The following is a 24,277-nucleotide window of genomic DNA, read 5'->3' on the forward strand; positions in this document are numbered from 1 at the left end:
AAATTAATGTGGCATGAATAGGCTATTAACACAATAACTAATACTACTAATACTAGAGTTAAGAATTATACTGGACTACAGGGAATCAATCAGACTTTAAATAATTGTAATCAATATGCCATTTTTATACAGTTTTGCCATTTTACAGAAAAATATAGTCGTAAATCAAAACCTGCTGACAGTAAACTTGCACAAGCAATGATAAGATAACAGGTTTTTCTCCATTATTAGTCATGGTTATTGTGATGACAACAAACACATGTGATTAGTCAAACAAGGGCCATTTGCATAAAATGCTTAGCCTAGTCTTAGACTGGTCATAGCTTTTTTAAAGTCAGTTACATGAAAAGGTAGATTGGTCTAATTTGAATCTGAAAAGTAAGACTGATAACTAACTACTAGTTGGTCAGACCAGTTCTTTAAGGGATGGTTCTCCCAAAAATAAAATGATATCATTAGTTACTCACCCTCATGTCGTTCCAAACCTGTAAGACTTTTGTTCATCTTTAGAACACAAAATGAGATCAATGTTCTGACATAGAACCTGGAAGCGCTGCACTGTGTTTACAACGTGGACCGAGTAGCAGACTGACATTGAAGAGAAGAGATTGTTGAATAAAGTGTTTGTTTGTTTGTTTTTTGCACACAAAAAGTACTCTCGTCGCTTCATAACATTATTGAGGTTGAACGACTGGACTTTTAATGATGTCTTTACTACCTTTCTGGGCCTTGAAAGTGGTTATAAAAGGTCAGAAAACCTCTCGTATTTCATCAAAAATATCTTCATTTGTGTTCTGAAGATGGACGAAGGTCTTACGGGTTTGGAATGACATGAGGCTGATTAAATAATGACCAAATTTTCATTTTTGGGTGAACTAATCCTTTATGACACAGTCTTAACTTAGCAGCTATGTTTACGCAATTGGCCCAGCGTTAGCTTCAAAATGTTAAATACCAGCTAAGTATTTTAGGCAAGGCTACAAATGTCAAATGTCTGCTAAAACATAACCAAACTACAAATGTCCAAATTACAAATGTCAGCTTAAACATACTTTCCCAGAGTTTCTGTATAAATCACGGTTAGGCAACTAAGATATTGATTACAATAACCTCATGGCTTGCTATCGCAACTATTGATTATAGGTGGATTCCTGTTATGTACTTGATCTAATACCTGGATAGATTTATAAGGATCTTTAAATAGTCTAATTGTTTAATTTTTTTAACGTGGGATCCTCTGTTTTTGTGTTTAGTGTAAAATTATGTCTTGTTTCATCTAAATTATGGGTGGATGCCATTAATATGGTTAAAAAGATTATACTGTGTGTGGATAATTGTTGTTAAAAATACAATATCAATGACGTCAATATAATTAGGCTAATTGTTTAAATAATGGGTGGAGGATTAGATTATCTAACATATAAGAAGGCCTGCGAGCAGAAACATGTTATTCCTCTGTGAATAATGAAAAATAAAGCAAAAACAAAAAGCTGAAATTAAATATAAATATTAAACTAAATGAAAATTAGAAATGTTGCCTTGGCAAGTAACAGAAATAAGTTTGAGCTCAAGCACTAAAATGACTAACTTGAAATAAATAAATACTAAAACTTTAACTGAAATAAAAATAAATTAAAGCTAAATACAAAGAGTGAAAGAATCAACAACATAAATCAAATTAAAATGACAAATTCACATGACTAAAATGAATACAAAATTACTAAAAAATAAAGAAAGAAAACTGAAAAAACTGAAAAAAAGCTAATTCACAGTTATTAATAAAACCTATAATTGTGTATAAAGAACACTAAAATAACACTGCTCTATATGACCAGTGTTTGGAGGGGCAGGATCATTTTCAGGAATGACATCATGCACTGTTGACTTTATTAAGAAAGGTCATTTATGATTTCATGTCGACTTCATGAGCTTCAGGAAAGCAACCTCCCAAAAAAATGTGTGTGGAAGAAAGAGAGAGAGAATACAAGAGAAGAAAGAATACCAACAACTGACCTTGACAGTCAGTGGAGGAGAGAAAGGCCCATGGGGAGAGAGGATGCATGTTTTCCAACCTGATAAGAGCGGGACTAATTAATTAAAAATAGATAGAGACCTTTTCCACAAACTATCTGAAAGTGACATCACTGCTGATACACGTCCCTCCTTGCTACACCTGATGAAAACCTCCCTGATACTGACAATGAGAAATACTGCAGGAAAAACAGTGTGTGTCACTGACAAACAAATTTACTAACCTTTTTTAAACTCCTCCAGCATGGAATCCAACTTGGTGTCGTGAAACACAAAATGGACCGGATGGTTGTAGAACTTAGTAATGGTCTTCAACGTAGTGCAGTCATCTGGATCCACAAACGCCAGGTCTTTCACAAATAGGATGTCCATGATATTGGTCCGTTCATCCTCATAAACGGGAATGCGTGTGTATCCGCTCTCCATGATCTCCGACATGGTGTTGAAGTCCAGGATGGCGTCGCTGTTGATCATGAAGCAGTGGCTGAGAGGAGTCATGATGTCCTCCACTGTCTTAGTCCTCAACTCCAGAGCGCCCTGGATCATGTTCATCTCCTCTTTCACCAGGTCATTGTACGGTTCGGTCACCTTAAGCATCCCCACCAGCTTCTCTCGGTTGTACACGGTGCCGATCTCCTGGCCTAGCACGCAATCCAGGAGTTTGCTGATGGGGAAGGACAGTGGAAAGGTCAGAAGCATGAAGAACTTGGTGATGTGGATGGTGTTGGCACCCACCGCCAAGCCGTGGCGAGAGCAGAGCGCCTGAGGAACGATCTCGCCGAAGATGACTATACCGATGGTTGACGCCACCACAGCCCCCAGACCTGAGCCGATGAGATCATCGAGCAGGATGGTCAGCGTGGTGTTGACCAGCACGTTCCCGAGGAGAAGCGAGCACAGCAGGTAGTTTCCTTTCCTACGTATGGGCTCGATCTTGCGCGCGTACTTCTTCTCTTTATCAGTGCCACAACTCTGCACAATCCGCAGCTCCATGGGGTCCAAAGCCATGAGCCCCAGGTTTAGACCACTGAACATCCCTGAGAGCACCAGGAGGCAGGCTATCAAGATTATTTGGAACCAAATGGGAAGCAGCGACTTCTTCATCTCCACCACACGCAACCTTCCATCATCATCTTCCAGCAGGTACCACTTCCCATCTTGGTTGTGTCTGATGCACAGCGCATATTCCCTCTGGGACTCACTTTTCCTAAGTGCTTTAATTTGGACCCACAGCAGCCCAGAGGTGCCCTGGCTGTTGACATTCATACTTTTACTGATGGAGATGTCTTTGGTGAAGTCAACACAAGTGCTGTTGATATCAGAGCTTCTGCCCTCGCTCTGATCCACGAACTTAATCTGCTCCCAGGTGTCATTGCTGATCTGCAGTCCGTAGAACCTGAGCTGGATGTCGCTGTCCTCGGATACCTGTATGATCCCATCATCGGTGGTCGTGGCAGGCTTGACGCTCCTCTCCAACCGCATGCCGAGGATCCGGCTGTCGCTCCCCCAGGATTCCGCTCTATTCGCACAGACTCTACTCCAAAATAACAGTATTAAAGTTAGCGTGTACCCTTTCCAACTGCATTCTGTCGCCATGTTTGTTTCACTCTGCGGAATGAGAGTTGACGTCACCTATTGATTTCACACGACCACGCCCCTTCATTAACATATCCTCCGCGGAACTCCAATCAGCGAGTGGTTCGTCACCTTATGAGGAAGAACGAGCCTTCTTGGGTTTGGTTGTTAAGGAAGACCGGGTTTTCTGTGCTGTTAAGGTGGAGCGGTTTGTTTTACTGTCCCAAACTCTCACTACGTCTGAAAATATGAGATAATACAGTCTATACATTTTTTTTAACTTTTTTTACGGAAAAGATTACTTGCATAGACCAAGGACGCATTAAACTGATCAAAGCAACAGTAATATATTTATAATGTTACAAAAGACTTCCGTTTTAAATAAATGAACTGTTTCAACATTGATAATAATACGAAATGTTTTTTGAGCACCAAATCAACACATTGATTTCTGAAGGATCTGTGAATTCAGGTTTGCTGTCACAGGGGGGAAATAGATTTTAAAATAGATTAAAATAGTAATTGCAATAATGTTTAATAATATTACTGTTTTTACTGTACAGCCTTGATGAAGAGACTTCTTTCTTACGACTCTAAACTTTTGAACGTTGGTGTATATAGCCTACAGTAATTAACGTAAATATAAATATACCTTAAGAATATATATTGCATTACACTGTATTAATGAATGTCACAATATAAAATATCTTTATTGTTTTAACAATCGTAAATCATCGTTCTCTTTTTGTATTAGATGAAAATATTTTTATATGAATTAGTTTATATGATAAATTATTTATGTGTGCACAAATATGTGTAAATGTGAATGTGTGTGTATGTATATGTTTTTAATGCTTATGAATTGGAAACGTAATGAATCTTCAAACTATGCCAATGAAGCCAGTCTGCCTCATTAGATTCCCGTTTTTATGGCGCCATCTAATGGACAGAGATGTAACTGGCTTGATTAAAATGGATCAACATGCTTTAACCAACAGATGGAGCCATTAGACCGGGTACAAATGAACACTACTACAACTATCACACATTGTGATATTAAAGGGATAATTTATGGGCCCCATTGATTTCCATAGTATTTTTTTTCCTACTATGGAAGTAATTGGGTGCCGTCAAAATTAAAATATCTTCTTTTGTGTTCAATAGAAGAACGAAACTCGTACTCGGCCTAATGACAAAATTGTAATTTTTGGGTGAACTATCCCTTTAACACGGATTAAAATACTCACTTTGCATGAACGTAAACTAACCTCCTTACAGGAATCAATCTTGATATTAACCAAGCTTTAAGTAAATGTTCTTTATTCATAATAACTTTAATTAGATTTAGTTTGTACATGAGAACTGGTTATGTTAGACACTCCTTTAAAAGTATGCATAAATGAAGGTCAGACAGAAAAGAAAAAATTGTGTTTGCTACTGTATTGTATATATTTATTTAGTAAATTAATCAAAAATCAATACAATATCACTCATACATTTCATCAATATTAAAAGGGCATGCAAATCAGACAAAATACAATGTGGTCATCATATGGACAAAACAGATGCATGTTGCTGGAATCAAACACGGACACCGTTATAGTAAACACAAGAACCTGAGGTAAAACTCATTACTAACCAAAAGTTTACAACATTAATTAGAATTAAAGGCAATCATAAGTTAAAATATAATAAAAAAAGATTTAAAAACAGCAACATCATACTCTGAATCAAGCCAAATGCTCTTTGTAAACAATATATTTCAAAAGGTTCACAGATTGTGCGTCAATAACAAACAAAAGTATATAATAATTTAACCTCTTACTAAATTCTGAGGGAAAAAAAGTGTGCAGACTCATTATCTAAACTAATTAATTATCAAAAGGAATTAATTTAAAGAGATAAAATACCTACAAGGCAATGATAAAGAGGGCAGACAAGGGCAAGCTCAAATAATGTGTACCAAGACAGTTTCAGTCTAGTAATTTGCAGCACAGTTATTACACTTGATAAACCACAGTTCAATGACAAGTTCAACGATAACACTTCGTTAATATATGGCAAATCAACTTGATAACAGCTGCATCTTAGAGAAACAAATGTAAAGAATAACAACACTGGCATTGAAGTCAGGATCCAGACACGTTGATGGACTAAAGCTCAAATTTCATCCCACCATTTTAATGCCGTGATTGGTCAGTTCAATTACATACTCTCCTCTTCCCATGAGTAGCTTATTATTGTATTTTCCTTTATTAACTACAGCAGATATACTGTATTCAGAGCAATAGTTTCTAAACAGTTTCATAATCTCAATTTACTGGCGTGACGGCTTGCTTGCTGCCGTCATTTCTAACGCTCTGATTGGTTGACCTGACTAGGTAGGAGGACGTCCACTGTGAAGCTGACTGTTTTGGACTGGAAGACGCTATACGTGTTGTCAAATCGCAGTACATCTGAGAAAATGAAGACAGTACAGTAAATTCATGTGCATGTTTAATGTTTATCTCAGTTACGTAATAGTAACTCTGTACTTACACACTCCTGGTTCTGGGCAGGTGAGCGATCCGTCCTCTGGAACAAGGTGAGCGTTGTAACGCTGATTCGGCACAATTTCCTTCATATTACTGGCCTTCATCCACTCTCCTATCTTCTTCTTCAAATAGACACCAAAACCTACATCGGCACCATCACACGAGAACTGCCATCTGAGGAAGAGAGCATTGAATTGAGTAGAGTATCATACATGGACTCCTGACAAGTTGTTTACAATTTCTGGTTGTATTGTTCTTGTTGTTTTTCTCTAGTTTTAAGGCCTAATAACATCTGGCAAAGGGACTTCCAATGAAAACTAGCCTTCGGGCTAATTTGGGTACATTTACATTCATGAATGTTGAATAATGTACACTGTTCCTCTTTGAATTTAAATAAACAAATAAATGTTATATTTGAAAGTAACTTAATAAAGATTATATCAACTACATCATTACACCAGTAGGTGGCGACAAGTGGCTTAAAATAATTATTTGTCATTTAATAATTTTTATTCAAGAGATTTGTTCAAAAATGCCGATTAATCCAGTAATGAAACAAGTGAAACAAAAATTATCAATTCAAATTCATTAAATATTTTTAAATAGTGCAGCACTTAACATTTTGTTAGAACGTAGTAAATTACGTTATTTTGTTTAGTTGTGGGAAAATCTCGATCTCTATTAAAGATTCTCAATTTATCCAGAATCGTGCAGCTCTATTGCTCAAAAGCTTGGGGTCAGTATGATTTTATTTTTTAAAGTAATTAATAGTTTTATTCAGCAAGAACGCATTAAATCGATCAAAAAAGTTTCTATTTTAAATAAATGAAATGATGAACTTTCTAATCATCAAACTGTTCTTTAACTGTATAATGGTTTCCACAAAAATATGAAGCAGCACAACTGTTTTCAACATTGATAATAATAAGAAATGTTTCTTGAGTATATAATCAGCATATTAGAATGATTTCAGAAGGATCATGTGACACTGAAGACTGGAGTAATGATGCTGAAAATTCAGCTTTGATCACAGTAATAAATTACATTTAAAAAATAAAATAAAATAAAATAAAATAGAACATTTTTAATTGCAATAATATTTCAAAACATTATTGTTTCTACTGTATTTTCAATCAAATAAAAGCAGCCTTGGTGAGCATGAGTGACTTATTTCAAAAAGTGTACTGTTACTGTATATTAAACACAAAACTAGTGCACTATTCTAGTTCAAGGTCCAATTTAGTGGCGATAAGCACATGCATGTTGAATCCAGCAAGTTGCTTAAAGTATTTTTAATGTTTTGTTCACTAAATTAGACCACACCCTAACATCCAAACCCCACCCTTTCAAAGACATGCCAACAAACCCAATATCAGTAAACCAAATGCACGTCTCATATGCAGAGAATGTTGCTGGTTAGCTAGTTTGGTAGTCTCATTAAACAAAAATAAAATAAAAAGAGTATAAAGTGCTATAAACAGTATACAGAACTTCACAAAGACACATATTTCAGTAATGTCTCTTATGCATGATTTTCAAAAAAATCTATTCTTTACAGCATCTTTAATGTCATGATCTGGTGGTTCATGGCAAACTATATTTAGTACGAGTATCAGAAAGTGTTTTTTGCTCACCTTAACGCACAGTTTGGTGCAAGTAGCTCATATTCCACCTGATGAGATGAGCCACGGCCAATAGTCACACACTGATCATAGTCCACTTTAATGGAGTCTCGAACATAGTAGGTCCTGGGAATCTCTGATCCAAACGTAATCTGAAAAAAAAAGAAGAAAAAAAAGAAACATTTGCTTAGCATATGCTTGGTTGAGATGAGTTGGTAATAATTAATCAGAAATGGAAATGGAAAAACAAAAGAGGATGAAACTTACAGAAGCATCATGAGTGCAAAAGATAAAAGCCTCATATTTAAATGTTAGTATTTTATGAACGATGAGGAAACAGAAAGAAAAAAACAGACAGGAAAGCAGCCCAAGTCAAAGTGGCTTTTAATAAGGAACACAAATTGCCTTTACATTCACTATTTTAGACTTATTATCCTACATATAGGTTGAGTAGTCTACTCTGAAGCTTGAGGAGAAAAACGTTGTCTATTATTTATTTTATTTTCAAGAGCTCAAATTTCAGTAGAATACAGAAACAAGAGTCTAGATTGTCAATGAATACAATAAGACAATAAACAGTTTAACATGACAAAAACATCCGACACTTCATAAAAAAAAAGAAAAAAAAAAGGTTAAGGTCATGTTGTCTGGAGTCGCAGACCCAAATATAGATGATGGTTGAGAAAAGGTGTCACTCCAAATGATTCACTACTATTTTGATACACAGAAAAAAAGCACATTTAGACACTCACAAACACTAACAATAGTATTAGATCACTCAACATATAAATTAAATCCCAATTCACATTCTTTACATCTTATCGTATGCAAGATTAGTGAACAATCCCAAATAATACTATAAAAACGGTTTATACTATACGATTTACATAAAAATGTAATAAACACTTCTGTTCAAACATTTGAAGTCAGTAAATTTTTTTAATTCATACTTTTATCCAGCAATGATGCATTAAATTGATCAAACGTGACAGTTTAAATATTAAGCAGCACAACAGGTTTCAACATTGATAATAATAATACATTTTTCTTGAGCAGCAAATCAGCATATTAGAATGATTTCTGAAGGATCATGTGACACTGAAGACTGGAGTAATGATGCTGAAAATTCAGCTTTGACATCACAGGAATACATTACATTTTAAAATATATTAAAATACAAAACAGTTATTTTAAATTATAATAATATTTTGGAATATTTTCTATATTTTTGATCAAATAAATGCAGCCTTGGTGAGATTAAGACAATTTTATCACTATTTCCTAATATCTTTTTACATACTCAAAAGAACATACTTGTAATGTGAATGTGGGATTTAGGAAGTATGTGAAATGGGATTTAGCAACAACCTTATTACTCACTCCATAAAACATCTTTGTGAGAAGACATTCCAATGGAAGTCTGTTTTGTGATTTGCTTAAGTTTCAACATGTTATTTAAACATGTCATGACCCCATCTGTGCTTATTAGTACAAACAAATCTTTTTTAACTTGCATCACCCTTTAGTGATTTTCCCATGAAGGAAGTGCCCTAGTTTTCTTTAAAGGGATATTTCACCGCTGGAAAGATTGTGTATTTAAATTGGGTCATTTATGTAGTAGAAATGTGAAATTATTTTAGAAGTTGGTGCCTTCTAGACTGAGAAAAGCCAGAAAATGTATTTTTGGCTCATGTGGATGAAAGACCACAACTCCCAGAATGCACTTGGTTTGCTGCCCTACGAGGCCACTCCCACGCCACGCCTACCGGTTACAGAGGGCAGTATCGGAAGAAATTATACAACTAGGCTACTAGTTGACTCGAAACTGAAAAGACGCCGTTTTATCGTGAGATCCCCCTATGGGCGGGTGGAAGACATGCGGAACGAGCTCCTCCTACTGGCTGTAGTCTCTCGCCTCTGGACAAAAAAAGTCTCAGATGACGCAAAAGGACCATTTTTGCGTCATCAGAGTTTTTTTTCCAGACACACAAAACAGAAATCTCTCGTCTCAGGGGGACATGAGGGAGGGAAACACGGTCAATTGAAAATACTACCGGGTTTCTACTGATACAAAGCTTAATGCTAATCGGTGAAGTATCCCTTTAAGGTTGATTACAGGTTTAATAGGCAAGGAAATTGCCGTCCACACGTCACACCAGAGGGAAAACAAGCACTCTAACTCTCTTTAAGACAAAATAAACAACTACTATCTTCAGCTCTCGGGGATTAAACACAGAAAACAAACATTTATTTGACTTGTGCGATATCACAGTCCAACAAAAGACTCCAAGGATTGCAGTTAATAAATATTTTGTAACTAAATATCAGTCCACTTTGAGTTTTCACAAAGTCTTCTGAGGTCTTTTTAGCACTTCCAATCCTGAAGGGGGCAGCAGCTTTACCTGTGTATCTACACACAGAGACACAATGTCTCATTTCAGAACTCTGAATGTGATTCTGCATGTTTTAAAATCATCATGAAATCAACATTGACCATTCCTAATTTTTAGGGAATATTGCAGTGTTTTTATAATAAATGATTTATCCGTGCACATCATTATTATTTTAATTAATGTGCCCTCATAATCTTTCATCAAAATAACTTCCCCTTCCTCTTGCAGCAACATCTCCTCAGTTCACTGATGGCGTGTTTACTGGCGCCCAACAGAATCATAACCACAACGCTAAGACAGATTGAAGGGGAAGATTAGTCATGTCATGTGTTCCAAAGCTTCAACCTTGCCAACTGATCAACAGAGTAATCAGCCTATGCAATAACCATAGAAGCAATCCAACGGGCTCTCATCCAGATCACACCACAGAGTATCATTAAAGATAATGTGATAAAGATAAACAACCATTTGACAGTTATTCCACCCCTCTGTTGCTTTGAGACATTGACACTATTGGACTCTAAGAATGCATCTATAAGGAGATTGTGGGAGGACACAGGCTGTATTTCTTGGTATTGCTAAATTATGTGGGTATACTGGTATTGGGATAAGCAGGAAGCTCTTATATTTGAACTAAATAGGCGAATATGCAAATATAAAATGATAAACTGAGTGACCAGGTGGACTGAAACTTTTCTGCCATTGTGTCATAACAATAAACTGAAAAGGAAATTATCTCGAGACAAAATGCTGATGCCTGAATATAGCACTGTTGGAAGTTATACTAGCAAATAATACATCTTATACATTAATTTCATACCAAAAATATACTCCAAAACAATAAGAGCTGACCATTAAAGGTTCAAATTATAAAGCATGTTTCTATGCCACTAGATTGTCAGGAAACAGTATACAAACAGTCCAAAATGAACTTTTCCAACACTCTTGATAATAGCACATGAGAAGGCTATGAAACTAATTATTTTCTAAGAAAAAAATTGGAATTGTTAAGATATTTTCCCTAATATATGCAGTAGTTAATGATGTCTCACATAGCATCATATACAAGCCAGAGACACTCATAAACCTGTGATCTTGCTCTTGTTCCTTATATTTAAATTTTGGTGGTTTAACAGAAAGACAGAAAAAATTATCTTAGAGTAAGTAAATTATCAGCTAGAGGACACTCTGTGGCAAGAGAGAAAATCGGCTTTGTACAGCTAGACCTCAAGGTTCGTCAAAGGGGAACTGTTGTCTGATTCTTATGTGGGTTTCGCAACTTCCCTAATATCTTAAGTGTCATTCTATTTAAAAAGAGAACTGAAAGAAGAAGAAATCTGGGACAGTCGCAGCTCAGCAATACCTCGTTAGCAAGTCAATGTCACTTGGCCAACACTAGAATGACGCGTGTCGAGCGTCTCTAACTCACCATGGTCTTACATTTAGGGTCACCATCAGGGTCGGTGAGTTTGCCCCCATAGTACGCTGGGAGCTCCTCAGGGTCGATGTATTTCTGTAACAACTCCTTCCAGTTTGCTGAGGAGACAAGACACAGAAGTTTAGTCACGGCAAACTTGATGAGAAAATCCCGATGCCGCTCTGTGAATATGTAAATAAATATGTAAATATGAAAATTTAAATATGAATATGTAAATATGAGTATATAAATACGAATATGTAAATATGTGCTGCGCGCTTTCCTCTCAATAACAAAATAAACCCACAACAAAAATGACAGCGGTGAGGGAACAGCAGTTAAGAAAGCATCTGATCATAGTGATGTGGATATGTTTGCACCAGTCCTGCAATTCAGCACTTCAGTCAAGTCACATTTATTTATATATCACTTTATACAATAGATTTCTACTATTAAAGCAGCAGCTTTACAGTATCAAATATGAAAAACAGTGTTAGTTTCTATATCAATCAGAATTAAAACTTCAGTTTCTACTTTAAAGCGGCTCTGAACTCTGAGGAATGAACAAGAGAAATGAAGCGGAGAAGATTTCCACGTCAAGGAAGGCGGATCCAGTTCGAAGGTGTTTAACAGCCGGAGCAAACTTACTAGAAACTTTCCGGAAAGTTCACTGGCAAGCTGTTTCAAACTCGCCTAGTTTTGCTCTAAATGACGTTACACCAGTTCGTTTGATTTCACTTGAAGTATATCGGGGCCTTAACAACATTTTTGTATCAACATCTATGTATTGTATAAACAACATCTAATGTATAATTCCTCAACCAAAGGTATTTGAGAAGCTTTCCACCTGAATACATTTAAATACAACTGAATTATTCAAAAACACTGCCAGATCAAGTTGAGACTTTCTCTGAGCAAGTGTTATGGAAGCAATAGCAACAGATGAATTGTATAGAAAAACATTAGTGTAGTAAGATACATGTGTTAGCTTACACCCCAGTACGATGACCTTACGGCGAGTGTCCTCACTCAAAAAATGTTTCACCAGATTGTAAGCCACAGGAAACAGTTTGGGTGCTGCAACAGAAATAGTCCAGAGATTCAGATATTAAAAGTGGTGCATCACAGTGGCACGATACAATAATGTATTGCTTATTGATGTATTGCTTAATGTACAGCCCTATGAAATACGTTTAATTTTTTCCCAAATTTCATCTTTTCTTTTATAATGTTTCTGGGATTCCGTTTAAGGGTTTAATTAAAATTTTAGTCATCAAAAATATTGTCTAATCAATTAAATGTTTGATTTATAAGTGAATATGAAATGCGTTTTATTTTTTCAGAAATTATGTGATGTCTGTTTGAATGGTAACACTTTACAATAAGGTTTAATTTGTTAACATACATTAGTTAACATGAACTAACAATGAACAATACCTCTACAGCATTTATTCATTTTAGGTCATCTAAATCTCAGCATTTACTAATACATTTTTAAGATTCAAAGTTGAACATCAATTAATGAACTGTGAACTAACATGGACATTATTTTTTTTTTTAAACTAACATTTACAAAGGTTAATAAATGCTGTAGAAATATATTGCTCATTGATAGTTGATGCATTAACTAATGTACATAAATGAGACCTTATTGTAAAATGTTACCGTTAGAAATTTTCTAGATTCTGTGTTTTATGATTTAACACGTTTCTCATCAAAAATGGTGGTTATCAAATGAATGGATAAAACTTTAATTGTAATTTTTTTTTTTTATGTAACAAAATGAAATTTGAACAATCCCTGAAAAAAGTGCTAAATAGTTTTACTGTTTAAATTCAAACATGGATGAATAATTGTGATATTTGAGTAAGTGTACAGCCCTACTTTTGATTTATTCATCCAAATTTTGCCATATTCGGTGAAATTCTGCGTTATTGTTACTGTAAATTCATTATTTTGACTGGATTCCATCTGTGTTTCCTGGATCACGCAAATCATAGGGCCGTACTTACTAAATAACTTGTGCCACTGTTCAATTTGTTTAATGTAATACTTTATATGCCATTCGGATGAGTAATAAAACTACTACTGACCTTTAATGACAAATAACCTCTTGAGTCCCTCTGGATAGTTATCTTCAAACATAGTGAGAACCTATGAAAAAAAATAATAATTATGAGACTACAGCAGTCTAACGTAACTGAAAGAGCCAAGCATCATATTAATAATCGAGAAACAAATAAAAAACACACCTCTCCATAAGTCTCTATAGCCGGCTTATATAAGTGCTTCATTCCCAGACCCTCACAGTCATAGACCATAGTAATGGACTCGATGTTCTTACCCAACTGGGAGAAAAGAACAAGAAACAGACACACATATAAAGCCATGATATGAGTGATAATAACCAAAGGACCAGTTGTATAAACTGTTAATACTGAGTCTTAAGAACTAGTCTTACCGACTAGCCCTTAGCCAAGGTATAATCAGTCTTACTTTTCAGATTCAAATTAGGCCAATCTACATTTTAATGTAACGACTTAAAGGCACACTATGCAAGATTTGTACCTTAATATAACAGCTTCGAACTCATTTCGATGGTAAACGAACTCGTAGTAGGGAAAATCATCCCGATAGCAAAGCAGGGGGTTGGACGCCACTGGCAAAACCAGCAATGCAAGTTTGAGGTGGCGCCCCGCCAAATCTCGCGAGAATCACGACTTGCTTTACGGCACGACGTCACATACATCAACAACATATGAAGCAGCCTCTATGGAAGACACTAGCACGCATTTCAGACGTGAATCATGGCAGAGTCCACGAAGAAAACGAAGAAAGCGCGGTCGGAAGAGTGCAGACACGGCTCTGCGTGAGTGGTATTTACGACGGTAACGTTAAATACAAGTACTCCACAGCGACTCTAGGGGTCGCTGTTTGAGAAAAATGGAAACTGCATAGTGTGCCTTTAAAAAGTTATGACCAGTCTTAAAGAAAACACTGATTAACTTGTGAAGGGAAGTTCTTCAGTGAGAGTGAGAGTTCACCTTAAGGCTGGAATACACTACACAACCCTTTTCCCCCCGGATTTGTGTGCCGATTTTCAGTCTGGACGAGTCGATGCTATTAGCTGAAAGTCAGAGCCAGTCTGCAAAATTTCGGCAGTCGGAGCTTCAGACTATGTTTCTATCCAGTCGGATGAGGAGTATTTTGAGCAAATTTTAGAACACAATCTGGTATTCATTGCCTCCTAGCAAAGAGGCACACGTTTCAGCGTGGGTTAGTCTGCAAGTGATCGTTTAGTGCAGGGGTTCTCAAACTGTTTTTGTCAGCCGAAGCCCTTAGACGTGAAATATTTACTTGAAGTATCCCCTGAGAATTTAAGTTAACATTTCAATAATTTAACACCACACATTTTCATGTTCACGGTTCTCTGATGTCAGTTAATAGTCAATGGATACAATTTTTTTTATTGCATTCGCTCGCAAAACTTTTGTGATGGGAAGGGAAAACTGTATTTCAGTGATTTTGTGAGGAAATTGAATCGCTTTGTAAGAGAACGCAAATGTTTGGCAATCAAACGCAAAGTTTCTTGTTAGACCGCAACACTTTTGTGAGAGAACGCAAATGTATTGTGAGCGAATGCAAAGTTTCTCAGAGAGAGAAATGTGTTTGTGAGAAGAATTTTCTCGGTGTAACGAAATGTATACTCCAGCCTTAAAAATGAAAAATCTGTTTTTATTTACTCACCCTCGTGGATCACAAAATGAAATTTTTTTTGAATATACTTGGAAAACTTGGAATATAGTGCACAAGACATATGCACTGGATGTTTTTTGGTCTTTTTTAAGAGCTTGGCAGTTTGATCATCATTCACTTTGTGTATGGTATTTAATAAGACTTCAATATGAAGAAAGAAAATACGTATGTGAGGGTGACAGAATTGTCATGTTTGGGTGAACTATTCCTGGCCAGTTTCCACAGCCGCACACCTACCCGTTCGGTCTGTAAGTCGCACTCTTTCTGCAGAATCTCGCAGTCTCTGACTTTAGACTTGATTAAGTCCTGCTTAGACGCTGAATGCATCAGACCCTTAGGGTCCATAGGTCCGACGACATCATACCACACCGGGCTCCCTTCACGGTCATGGCCACACATGCCACCAGACAGATACTTCTTTATTACCTTAAAACACACACACAAACACACTCTGGATGAAACATGAACATAGTACCAATTAGAGCTGTAATCGGGCCTTAAAAGTTCGGCCCGAAAAGGCCCGAGCCCGACAGAGTTTGGCCCGAGCCCGACAAGTACATTTTGATTGACAGCTTTTTAAAAGCCCGAACCCGTTTACAGCCCGACTGTCCAAAAGGCCGTCTATCAGCAGTGATAAGAGTGTCGGAGAATAGCGCGGACACGCGCTTCACACCGCGAGCCGGCACACGCACCACTCGGCGGAAAAGGGAGAGAAAGGAAAAAAGAGACTGCGCCGCACGCACACAGCTTTGTCTTTCGTAAAAAAAAGGAGTAATTTATACATTTTTTAACATCATTTATTCATGACTAACGGAGGCTAGAGGCCACTTGGAAGTTGGAACAAAGAAATAAAATAAGTCCTCCAGAGACCAGCCTCCATTTCACCTCCTCAAGATCCATTTTCACGCTAATCTAAACACATCACCTGACCGCTCATTTACCACGCAACCCGAAGCGCGAGCCCGAGCCCGGCCCGAGCCCGTGTAAAATAATAGAAATTAAGACCGAACCCGACCAAACCCGTCGGGTCCCGTCGGGTCCCGTCGGGTTCGGGCAAAGATCTTCAGCTCTAGTACCAATTATAAGTAAATCGTAAGATTAAACGCCTAAAGAGACACATCATGGAAAACAGGAGAGATGTACTATGTATATATACTCAACATCAACATTGTAAAAAAATCGGTACAATATTTATCGAAACTAAACTACAAATAAGGATAATTAAGAAATGGTTATAATGAGCATGAGCAGGTCAGCCAATCATAATAGAGGTCAAAGGTATAGAAGTCTTAAAGGCACAGTAGCAAAAACCACCTGTTTAAATCAAGATGACAGAAAGAAGGGAAAAAATTGCGTAAAACTATTATGACTGTTTTGATGCAACAAGTTTTGACTAATATTTTAAACTGACTTCAGGAAAAAAAAATTAAACGCTAGTGGAGAATATGGCCCCTTCAGGACTTAATATATGAAAACATCAATTCCAAACGGCACCTTTTTATCAATGACAAACTCTTAAATTGAACAAAATAACAAATATCTAATAGGCTATTAAAATGTTCCGTCTATTAAAAAAAAATAATGCTGAAAATTCAGCTTTGCCATCACAGGAATAAATTATATTTTAAAATATATTAAAATCAATTATTATTAAAATGAATAAAAATATAATAAAGAAAGAAATATTTTAAATTGTAATAATATTTCACAATAATGCTGTTTTTGATCAAATAAATGCAGCCTTAGTGAACATAGGAATCTTCTTTCAAAAATAATAAAATCTTCTGATCCAACACTGAAAAGTAGTGTAATTATATTTAAACACAACTATGAAACAGATATGTATTTTTATCCTAAATCGAGGGTGTCGTACCTCTGGCACCTGCCATTCCGTAGTGATGGTGTCAACTTTCATGTATTTCCGAAATTCCACATGCTGCAGATGAGAAACAACACATGATTAAAAACATGCCTGTGTATTTACATAATCAAATCAGGATTCAGAACCATCAACATAGCCAAGTTTGACAGCATTATCAGTTCTGCATGAACATAATTTGCCACCATGAGTCTTTTGTGTATTAATTACAGCTCTTTGACCTGAGGTTCAACGGATACTGGTGACAGAGTTCAAAGATATAACATGGCGGCCAAAAACGTCTGTAATAAAAGACCCATGAACTACACAAGCATCACTCGCACAAAGGGAAAGCAAACAGCACTTTGAACACCCTATAGCATTGAATGATCGCGGTGTAATCATCCATAAGCTGTGATTAGGCAATGATGTGACTCATCAGTGCAATGTAGGCTCGTGAATTAAATCCTGAAAAACACAGTTCACCTCTGCAGAGCTGCTATCTGCTGATGCTGCATGAATAATTTAGTTATGATTATGCATTAAAATAAAACCTTTTAAACTGCACAGCCAGACAAAATAAATAAATCTGAAATAGAACGTTGCCTATCTACCTTATTCTTAACGTAAGAACGGCCATTTGTAAGTTGATTTTGAATGGCTTCCGGTGTCATTCGCTTCCAGTTAGTTTCCCTGTACAAAAAACAGCCCATTTTGCAGCTTGATATTACAATTTGAACACTAAGCGAACCAGGACTAAATGTAGCATTTTTTCTTTTTGGTCCGGACCTAAAGAACCAAGGGTGCTGAACTACAAGTGTGAACCCTTAGTGCAACAAAGTACAATTTTATAATAAAATTGTCTAGTTTACACCTGGTATTAAAGGAATAAAAACTCTAAATGAGGTCCAAAACGTTTACACCACATTTGGAGGACTTCAGCTTGTGACTCCTACATGAGACTTTAAAAGACATTAACCAACCAATTATTATTATTTTTTAACAGCATGGTGAGCGATGTATATATAGTTACGAAAACAGCAATCCTCCCCTTGAAATCTGATCACAAGTGTTCCACCAGGTGTAAACGGGGCCTAATATTAGTCGGATCATATTTCATAGTGTTATTCAACTTGTCGTTTGAAGCCTCTGGGTAATGTACACCAACCCCTGACATAAAGCCTGGCATTGTGAGGGCCCGTCACACCCATATACATCATCACACTGGATGTATCCACAATTTACAGAAATGTTCTTCTATCAGACCAATTTGAGACAGTCTGTGCCCAAAGGTCAATGAATTACACAGCGCATTATTCTGGATTCTGTAGTGACACCAAGAGCTTGTTTATATGCTGAATTAATAGCAACTTTAAATATGAAGATTTCCACTACCGTTCAAAAGTTTGGGGTCAAAAATATATATATATTTTAAAATATATTTTTTATAATAATTAAATAACAAAAATTTATTATATATTTATTATTCTATAATATTTATCATCTATAATATTTTTTATAAATATTATATATTTATTATATGATATATTTTACTAATAATATAATTGTTATTATATAATATAATATAATATATATATATATATATATATATATATATATATATATATATATATATATATATATATATATATATATAATACATTGTACATATTATTATTCGGCCTTAGTGAACATGAGAATCAGCAAAAAAAAAATATTACAGAGACCAAATTTGAATAACAGCGTAAATATTTAAAAAAACATTATGTAGTATTAAGTTTGTGTGCTACCTTGCGCAGCATGGCCTCGGCTTTCTGTAGATTGAAATTCCTGGCTGGAAAACAAGAGAGACAAGTTGCAAAAAAAAAGATGTAATTAGTATAGAAAAGATAAAGTATGCACTAATTTGTCATTCAACAGGTTTTTATAACTAATATATTACAGGATGCTTAAAGGGATAGTTCACCCAAAAATGAAAATTCTGTCATCATTTACTCAATTTGTTCCAAACGTGTATGAGATTCTTTCTTCTGTTGAACACAAAGTAAGATATTTTGAAGAATGTTGGTAACCAAAAAGTTGATGGTAGCAATTGACTTCCATTGTAGGAAAAAAAATATAATATACTATGGAAGTCAATGGGTCTCATCAACTGTTTGGTTACCAACATTCTTCAAAATAACTTTTGTGTTCAGCAGAAGAAAGATATTCATAGAGGTCTGGAACAACTTGAGGGTGAATAAATGATGACAGATTTTTCATTTTTGGGTGAACTATCACCTTAAAGGGATACTCCACTTTAAAATGAAAATTCTGTCATCATATACTCACCCTCATGTTGTTTCAAACCTCTATGAATTTCTTTCTTCTGCTGAACAGAAAGGAAGATATTTAGAAGAATGTCAGTAACCAGACTGACAAAAAATATATACTATGGAAGTCAATGGTACCAGAAACTGTCTGGTTACTGACATTCTTCTAAATATCTTCCTTTCTGTTCAGCAGAAGAAAGAAATTCATACAGGTTTGAAACAACATGAGGGTGAGTAAGTGATGACAGAATTTTCATTTTAAAGTGGAGTATCCCTTTAAGTGGCTTGCAGGGTTTGAACCAACAAACCTTCAGTTTCCAGCCCTAATATTTAACCACATGGCTAGTACAAATGGCTAATAAATCCAATAATAAACTGGCCCACTCACATTATAAAGAGCATATTGTACTAACAGACCTTACTCAACATCATGACTCCATAAGACAAGGTGCTACCATGTGTTTTATTAAGATAACTTGCACATAACTGGAAGCCATATGCCACTGAAAGTTACTATTTGGTAACAGATTAACCGTTCAGTTGAAAAGAAGCAACGTTTGCAGACATGAGGAGACTAGGTGACCGTAGTGCGCTGACCTTTACCATGTTCCCATGTAGATAGGCTTTTCCCTCCAACAAAATAAGCCTATCCTCAAAAAAGTATTCAACCCAACCCTGTATAGTGAGTGGATTAGTTTCATTGTCTTATAGTCACTCTAGTCTGTACCTGACTGGCCTAGAGACACAACTGACCCAGAATTAGTCAGACATGGAGTCATACATAAGTATTTAATACTCATAAAGAAGATTATGTGACACAGCTGACAGAAGCATTCAGTGTTTTGTGGAACGGATATGTCAGTTGTTTCTTATGAACACTTTTCGTGGTGGATACTAGAGTGACTTACTAGATTTATTTACAAACTAGATTTATTTATTAATTCATTAATCAGCAGCAAAGGCAAAATATGAGAATTTCAAACCAATCACAATAACAATAAAATTAATTAAATACAATTTTATAAGCCTACATTTAACAATGTTTTTCTTACCACAAATAAAATAAAATAAAAATATATAATTCAGCTTGATCAAACTATTTATTTTTTACTTCTTATTCATAGCGTGTTTATATTTGCCTTTGTTACGATGATGTGGGTGGTCGATGATGTCGACATTTTTTAGAATGTTGCTAATTTGGTTGCCAGGGTGTTCTGGGAGGTTGCTAGGTGTTTGCTTACTGGCGCATCCCCAAGTCTCTTGATATCTCTATGGTATTCTGATCTCTAGATATGTCTTCAATGTATGCTTATGGCAATGTATGCCTATATTTTTTCGCTCATTTTATTGTCCACAAGGCAATAAGTCAGTAATAACAGATATCACTCAAGATTGTAGCACGAGTGTAGGACGAGATACACGCCTAAAAAACCTACCTTTGAATGGTAGTGTATGCATTTATTTAAAGTCATGAACTACCTGCACACTCAATGTTATACTGTAGTAAACTGCACTCATATCACATCACTGACTTGTGTCACAATCGAGTGTTTATCTTATCAACACTTGCGAGATGCCTTTATTAAGGAAATGTGCATGTGTCAACACTCTTACGCAGCACAAAAAGATTATAACACTGGTATGTAGAACTACATATATGAATAACCCCAAATCCTTTAGAGGAAAAACATGATATGGTTTTCATGATATGTGACACTCTTGAGCTTCCATCATGCATTCTAGACTCTAGATGAAGTCTTTTTTTTTTACATGCTAGTTAAACAATGACATCAGTAATCTGATGTAAAATCTGTGTTGCTAAACTCTGACTGGTACCTAAAAATCTCTGCAGAAGACTGGCTGCATTCAGCGGCGTTCATGCACACAAATCAGCCTTTGTCAAAACCCAAGAACAGGCTCTGTAAAGCTGCCAGAGAGGGGTTTAAACGCCACTCTGGAGGGTCAGATTAAAGTTTAGAAAACATTTACATTTACGCATTTAGCAGATGCTTTTATAACAACAGAGAAACAAAAGAGAAAAGCAGAAGAACTTCTATGTAGAATTCAGAAACTCTTGTTATTAGCGATATAACTCTTGTTATTACCGGTGGTCGTTAAGTGAACTGCAGCCAGAAAAGTATTACTCGTGAACGCGTAACGTACAACTGAATGTGATTCATGGCCCCAAAATACTCACGGCAAAGTTATTTTTTGTTCTTTACTTAAAAGAAGTGCTGGGCAACGATTAATCGTGATTAATCGCATCCAAATTAAAAGTTGGTGTTTACAAAATATATGTGTGTGTACTGTGTATAATCATTTTATATATATATATATATATATATATATATATATATATATATATATATATATATATATAAATACACACACATGCATGAATATATTTAAGAAAAATGTGTTATATAAAATATTTATATTTATATATAATATAAATCATGTATAAATATATATACACAGTATATACACATACAAATATTTCTTAAATATATACATGCATATGTGTGTATTTACTGTATATATACAAAATAATTATACACAGTAAACACACACATATTATGTAAACACAAACTTTGATTTTTGATGCGATTAATCATTGCCCAGCACTACTTAAAAGTAAATAGAAGCTGGAAATACCTTTGCAGCAATATACTGTTAATTAACATCCAGTCGTCGTCCCGCTGCTAATATGTAAATATTTGCTGCATGCTTTTCTCTTAATTACAAAATGAACCAACAAAAATGCCAGCAGTGAGAAAGCAGTAGTTAGGAAACATCTGATAGTGATGCAGATATGTTTGCAACAGGTTTTGCAATTCGGCGGCATCATGTCGACAGATGATGTCATTAAAATGACACTGTGTTGATATTTTGATTATAAAATAGGCCTATATTTGAGACTACAGGCTATATAGATCTGGCTATGTGAGACTATAGTTTGAATTAAACCCTTTTCTTTGCAGGACACATTGCCATTACAGTACAGAATAGCTCTTTCGCCATTATCCTGAACATTGTATAAGCATTCCTTTCATGTGTCATAGAGCGGAAGAGAGGCTCTCGGGAGAGCGCATAAACGTCACATCCTATTACTTTTCCAAGGAAAAATTTCCTGAATTCTTCACATAAAACATGCACAACCGAGGAAGTCTGAGAAGGTCTTGTTTTTTAAAGTTTCGCTACACACTTGTTTAATGTAATATGTTTATATTAGTACATAAAAAAGATAGCCATAAAGACTTAAAATGACTGAATGACACACATAGAACATTACATTTCTAACCAGAATAATAAACGAAGGCCTAATCTATCATCTATTGTGTGAGTACCAGCACTATCTGAATTTATCCTCCTCGTTCCTGAATCCAGAGATACACGCAGTCTTGAGCCGATTACACTGATTCATACCGTCTCAACATGAGTCACTACAGAACATATCATGTCTTTCCAGAATCCTTCACAAAACCTATGATTCCTATTCTTAAAAAAGTTTCTATTCTATAGACTGTATTATTACATAAGATTCCATCTAAATACTTCATACATAATGGTCATTCTATAATACTCTATTAAACAGATGGTATGCTAAATTTGTATTTTATAGGTACGACCATTTTATATCATTCTATGTAGTAGAATACAATTGTATTACATAGGTGGTTTCAGTTTAGAAGATCATTTTTAACAGTTGTCATTATAGTTTAATAGTGTCAAAAAAATTTAATAGTGTCATTCCACATGATTTTATTCTATAGATAGCATAATTCTAAAATATTTTATTCTACTCCACTCTATAAGATTAGATTAGATTCTATAGATCATGCTCACTCTTTTAGATTAATTAAGCTTTTTATTGCCTGTTTTGATATTGCTATCTATGCAACAAGGACTCGCAACTGTTCTCCAAGTAAGTAAAATGCATTTCTATATTAAAATAGGATAGAGGGATTTCTCTCTCTGTCTCTCTAACTCAACATGTAAGTACTTAAGCAGGACATTAGTATTTAACCTACTTCAATCTGCATCACGAATGTGACAGTAGAAAGTAGCTCACCTCTCAGCCATCGGAGCAGAAATTGGTCACTCTGGGATGGACACTGGGGCAGAATATCCTGAACCTTTTCTCGAAACTGAGGAGTACAGATGGAGAATTATGCAATGTCAACAGTATGAAGTTGCACATACACGCACATTGCTGGAAACTATCCCTTAACAACATCTACTCACGTGCTGACAACAGTGCAAACTTGTGCAGCCACGTCATTTACACAACTCAGTAAGAGAGGGAAAAACTAATAAAGCTTAAACACTTTGTACTCTAACTAAAGTCTATTAGTCCTGCATTCAAAACGAATGTATTTTCATCTGCGATGTGTGGCCTCTCTCTCTGGTCGGGAGAACGTTTCATCCCGTCATCTACAGGATCACTCCACAAATAAATCCCCGAGATACTTGCTGATAGGAAAAAAGGGAAATAATTCACCTGTGCCAAAGCTTCGGCTTGTTTCACGCTCAGATCTCCAACTCTTCCGCTCATGTCGCCACGAGTACACCAGAAATAACTGTCTAAAATTCAGCTGGAGTCAGAGACTGTGAGGCACTGAGTGATGCATTTGTCCCCGCCCACCTGTTACGCGGACTCTACACCGCTAGGGGGCGCTGCGGGACCACTGATTCAAATCATCACACATATTCATAATAAAATTATATTATATGTATGAATAATATATCTTAATTATAATATGTGATCATTTGTTACAT

General features: G+C 35.7%; 2 protein-coding genes across 2 annotated transcripts in view; both read right to left on the bottom strand.

Moving 5' to 3' along the window:
- LOC309499152 (metal transporter CNNM4) overlaps nt 1–3,655 on the bottom strand; it is a 33,688-nt gene extending 30,033 nt beyond the window's left edge. Inside the window, exon 1 of the mRNA XM_082170236.1 lies at nt 2,256–3,655. Within this exon, the coding sequence (XP_082026362.1) occupies nt 2,256–3,627 (1,372 nt within the window). The 5' untranslated portion in view covers nt 3,628–3,655. The remainder of the gene's footprint in view (nt 1–2,255) is intronic.
- Nucleotides 3,656–5,031: 1,376 nt separating this feature from the next.
- On the bottom strand, nt 5,032–24,156 carry sec14l8 (SEC14-like lipid binding 8). Its single transcript, XM_082170359.1, has 12 exons — nt 24,000–24,156; nt 23,571–23,646; nt 18,977–19,020; nt 17,202–17,264; nt 15,566–15,754; nt 13,825–13,920; nt 13,666–13,726; nt 12,566–12,649; nt 11,585–11,691; nt 7,775–7,914; nt 6,145–6,314; nt 5,032–6,062 (listed from the first exon to the last, which is right to left on the bottom strand). The coding sequence occupies exons 1-12, from the start codon at nt 24,051–24,053 to the stop codon at nt 5,959–5,961; spliced, it is 1,188 nt and encodes a 395-aa protein (XP_082026485.1). The 5' UTR covers nt 24,054–24,156; the 3' UTR covers nt 5,032–5,958.
- Between the last annotated feature and the right edge of the window lie 121 nt (nt 24,157–24,277).

This window comes from Leuciscus leuciscus (assembly GCF_965113295.1).
Source record: "Leuciscus leuciscus genome assembly, chromosome: 5".
NCBI lineage: Eukaryota > Metazoa > Chordata > Actinopteri > Cypriniformes > Leuciscidae > Leuciscus > Leuciscus leuciscus.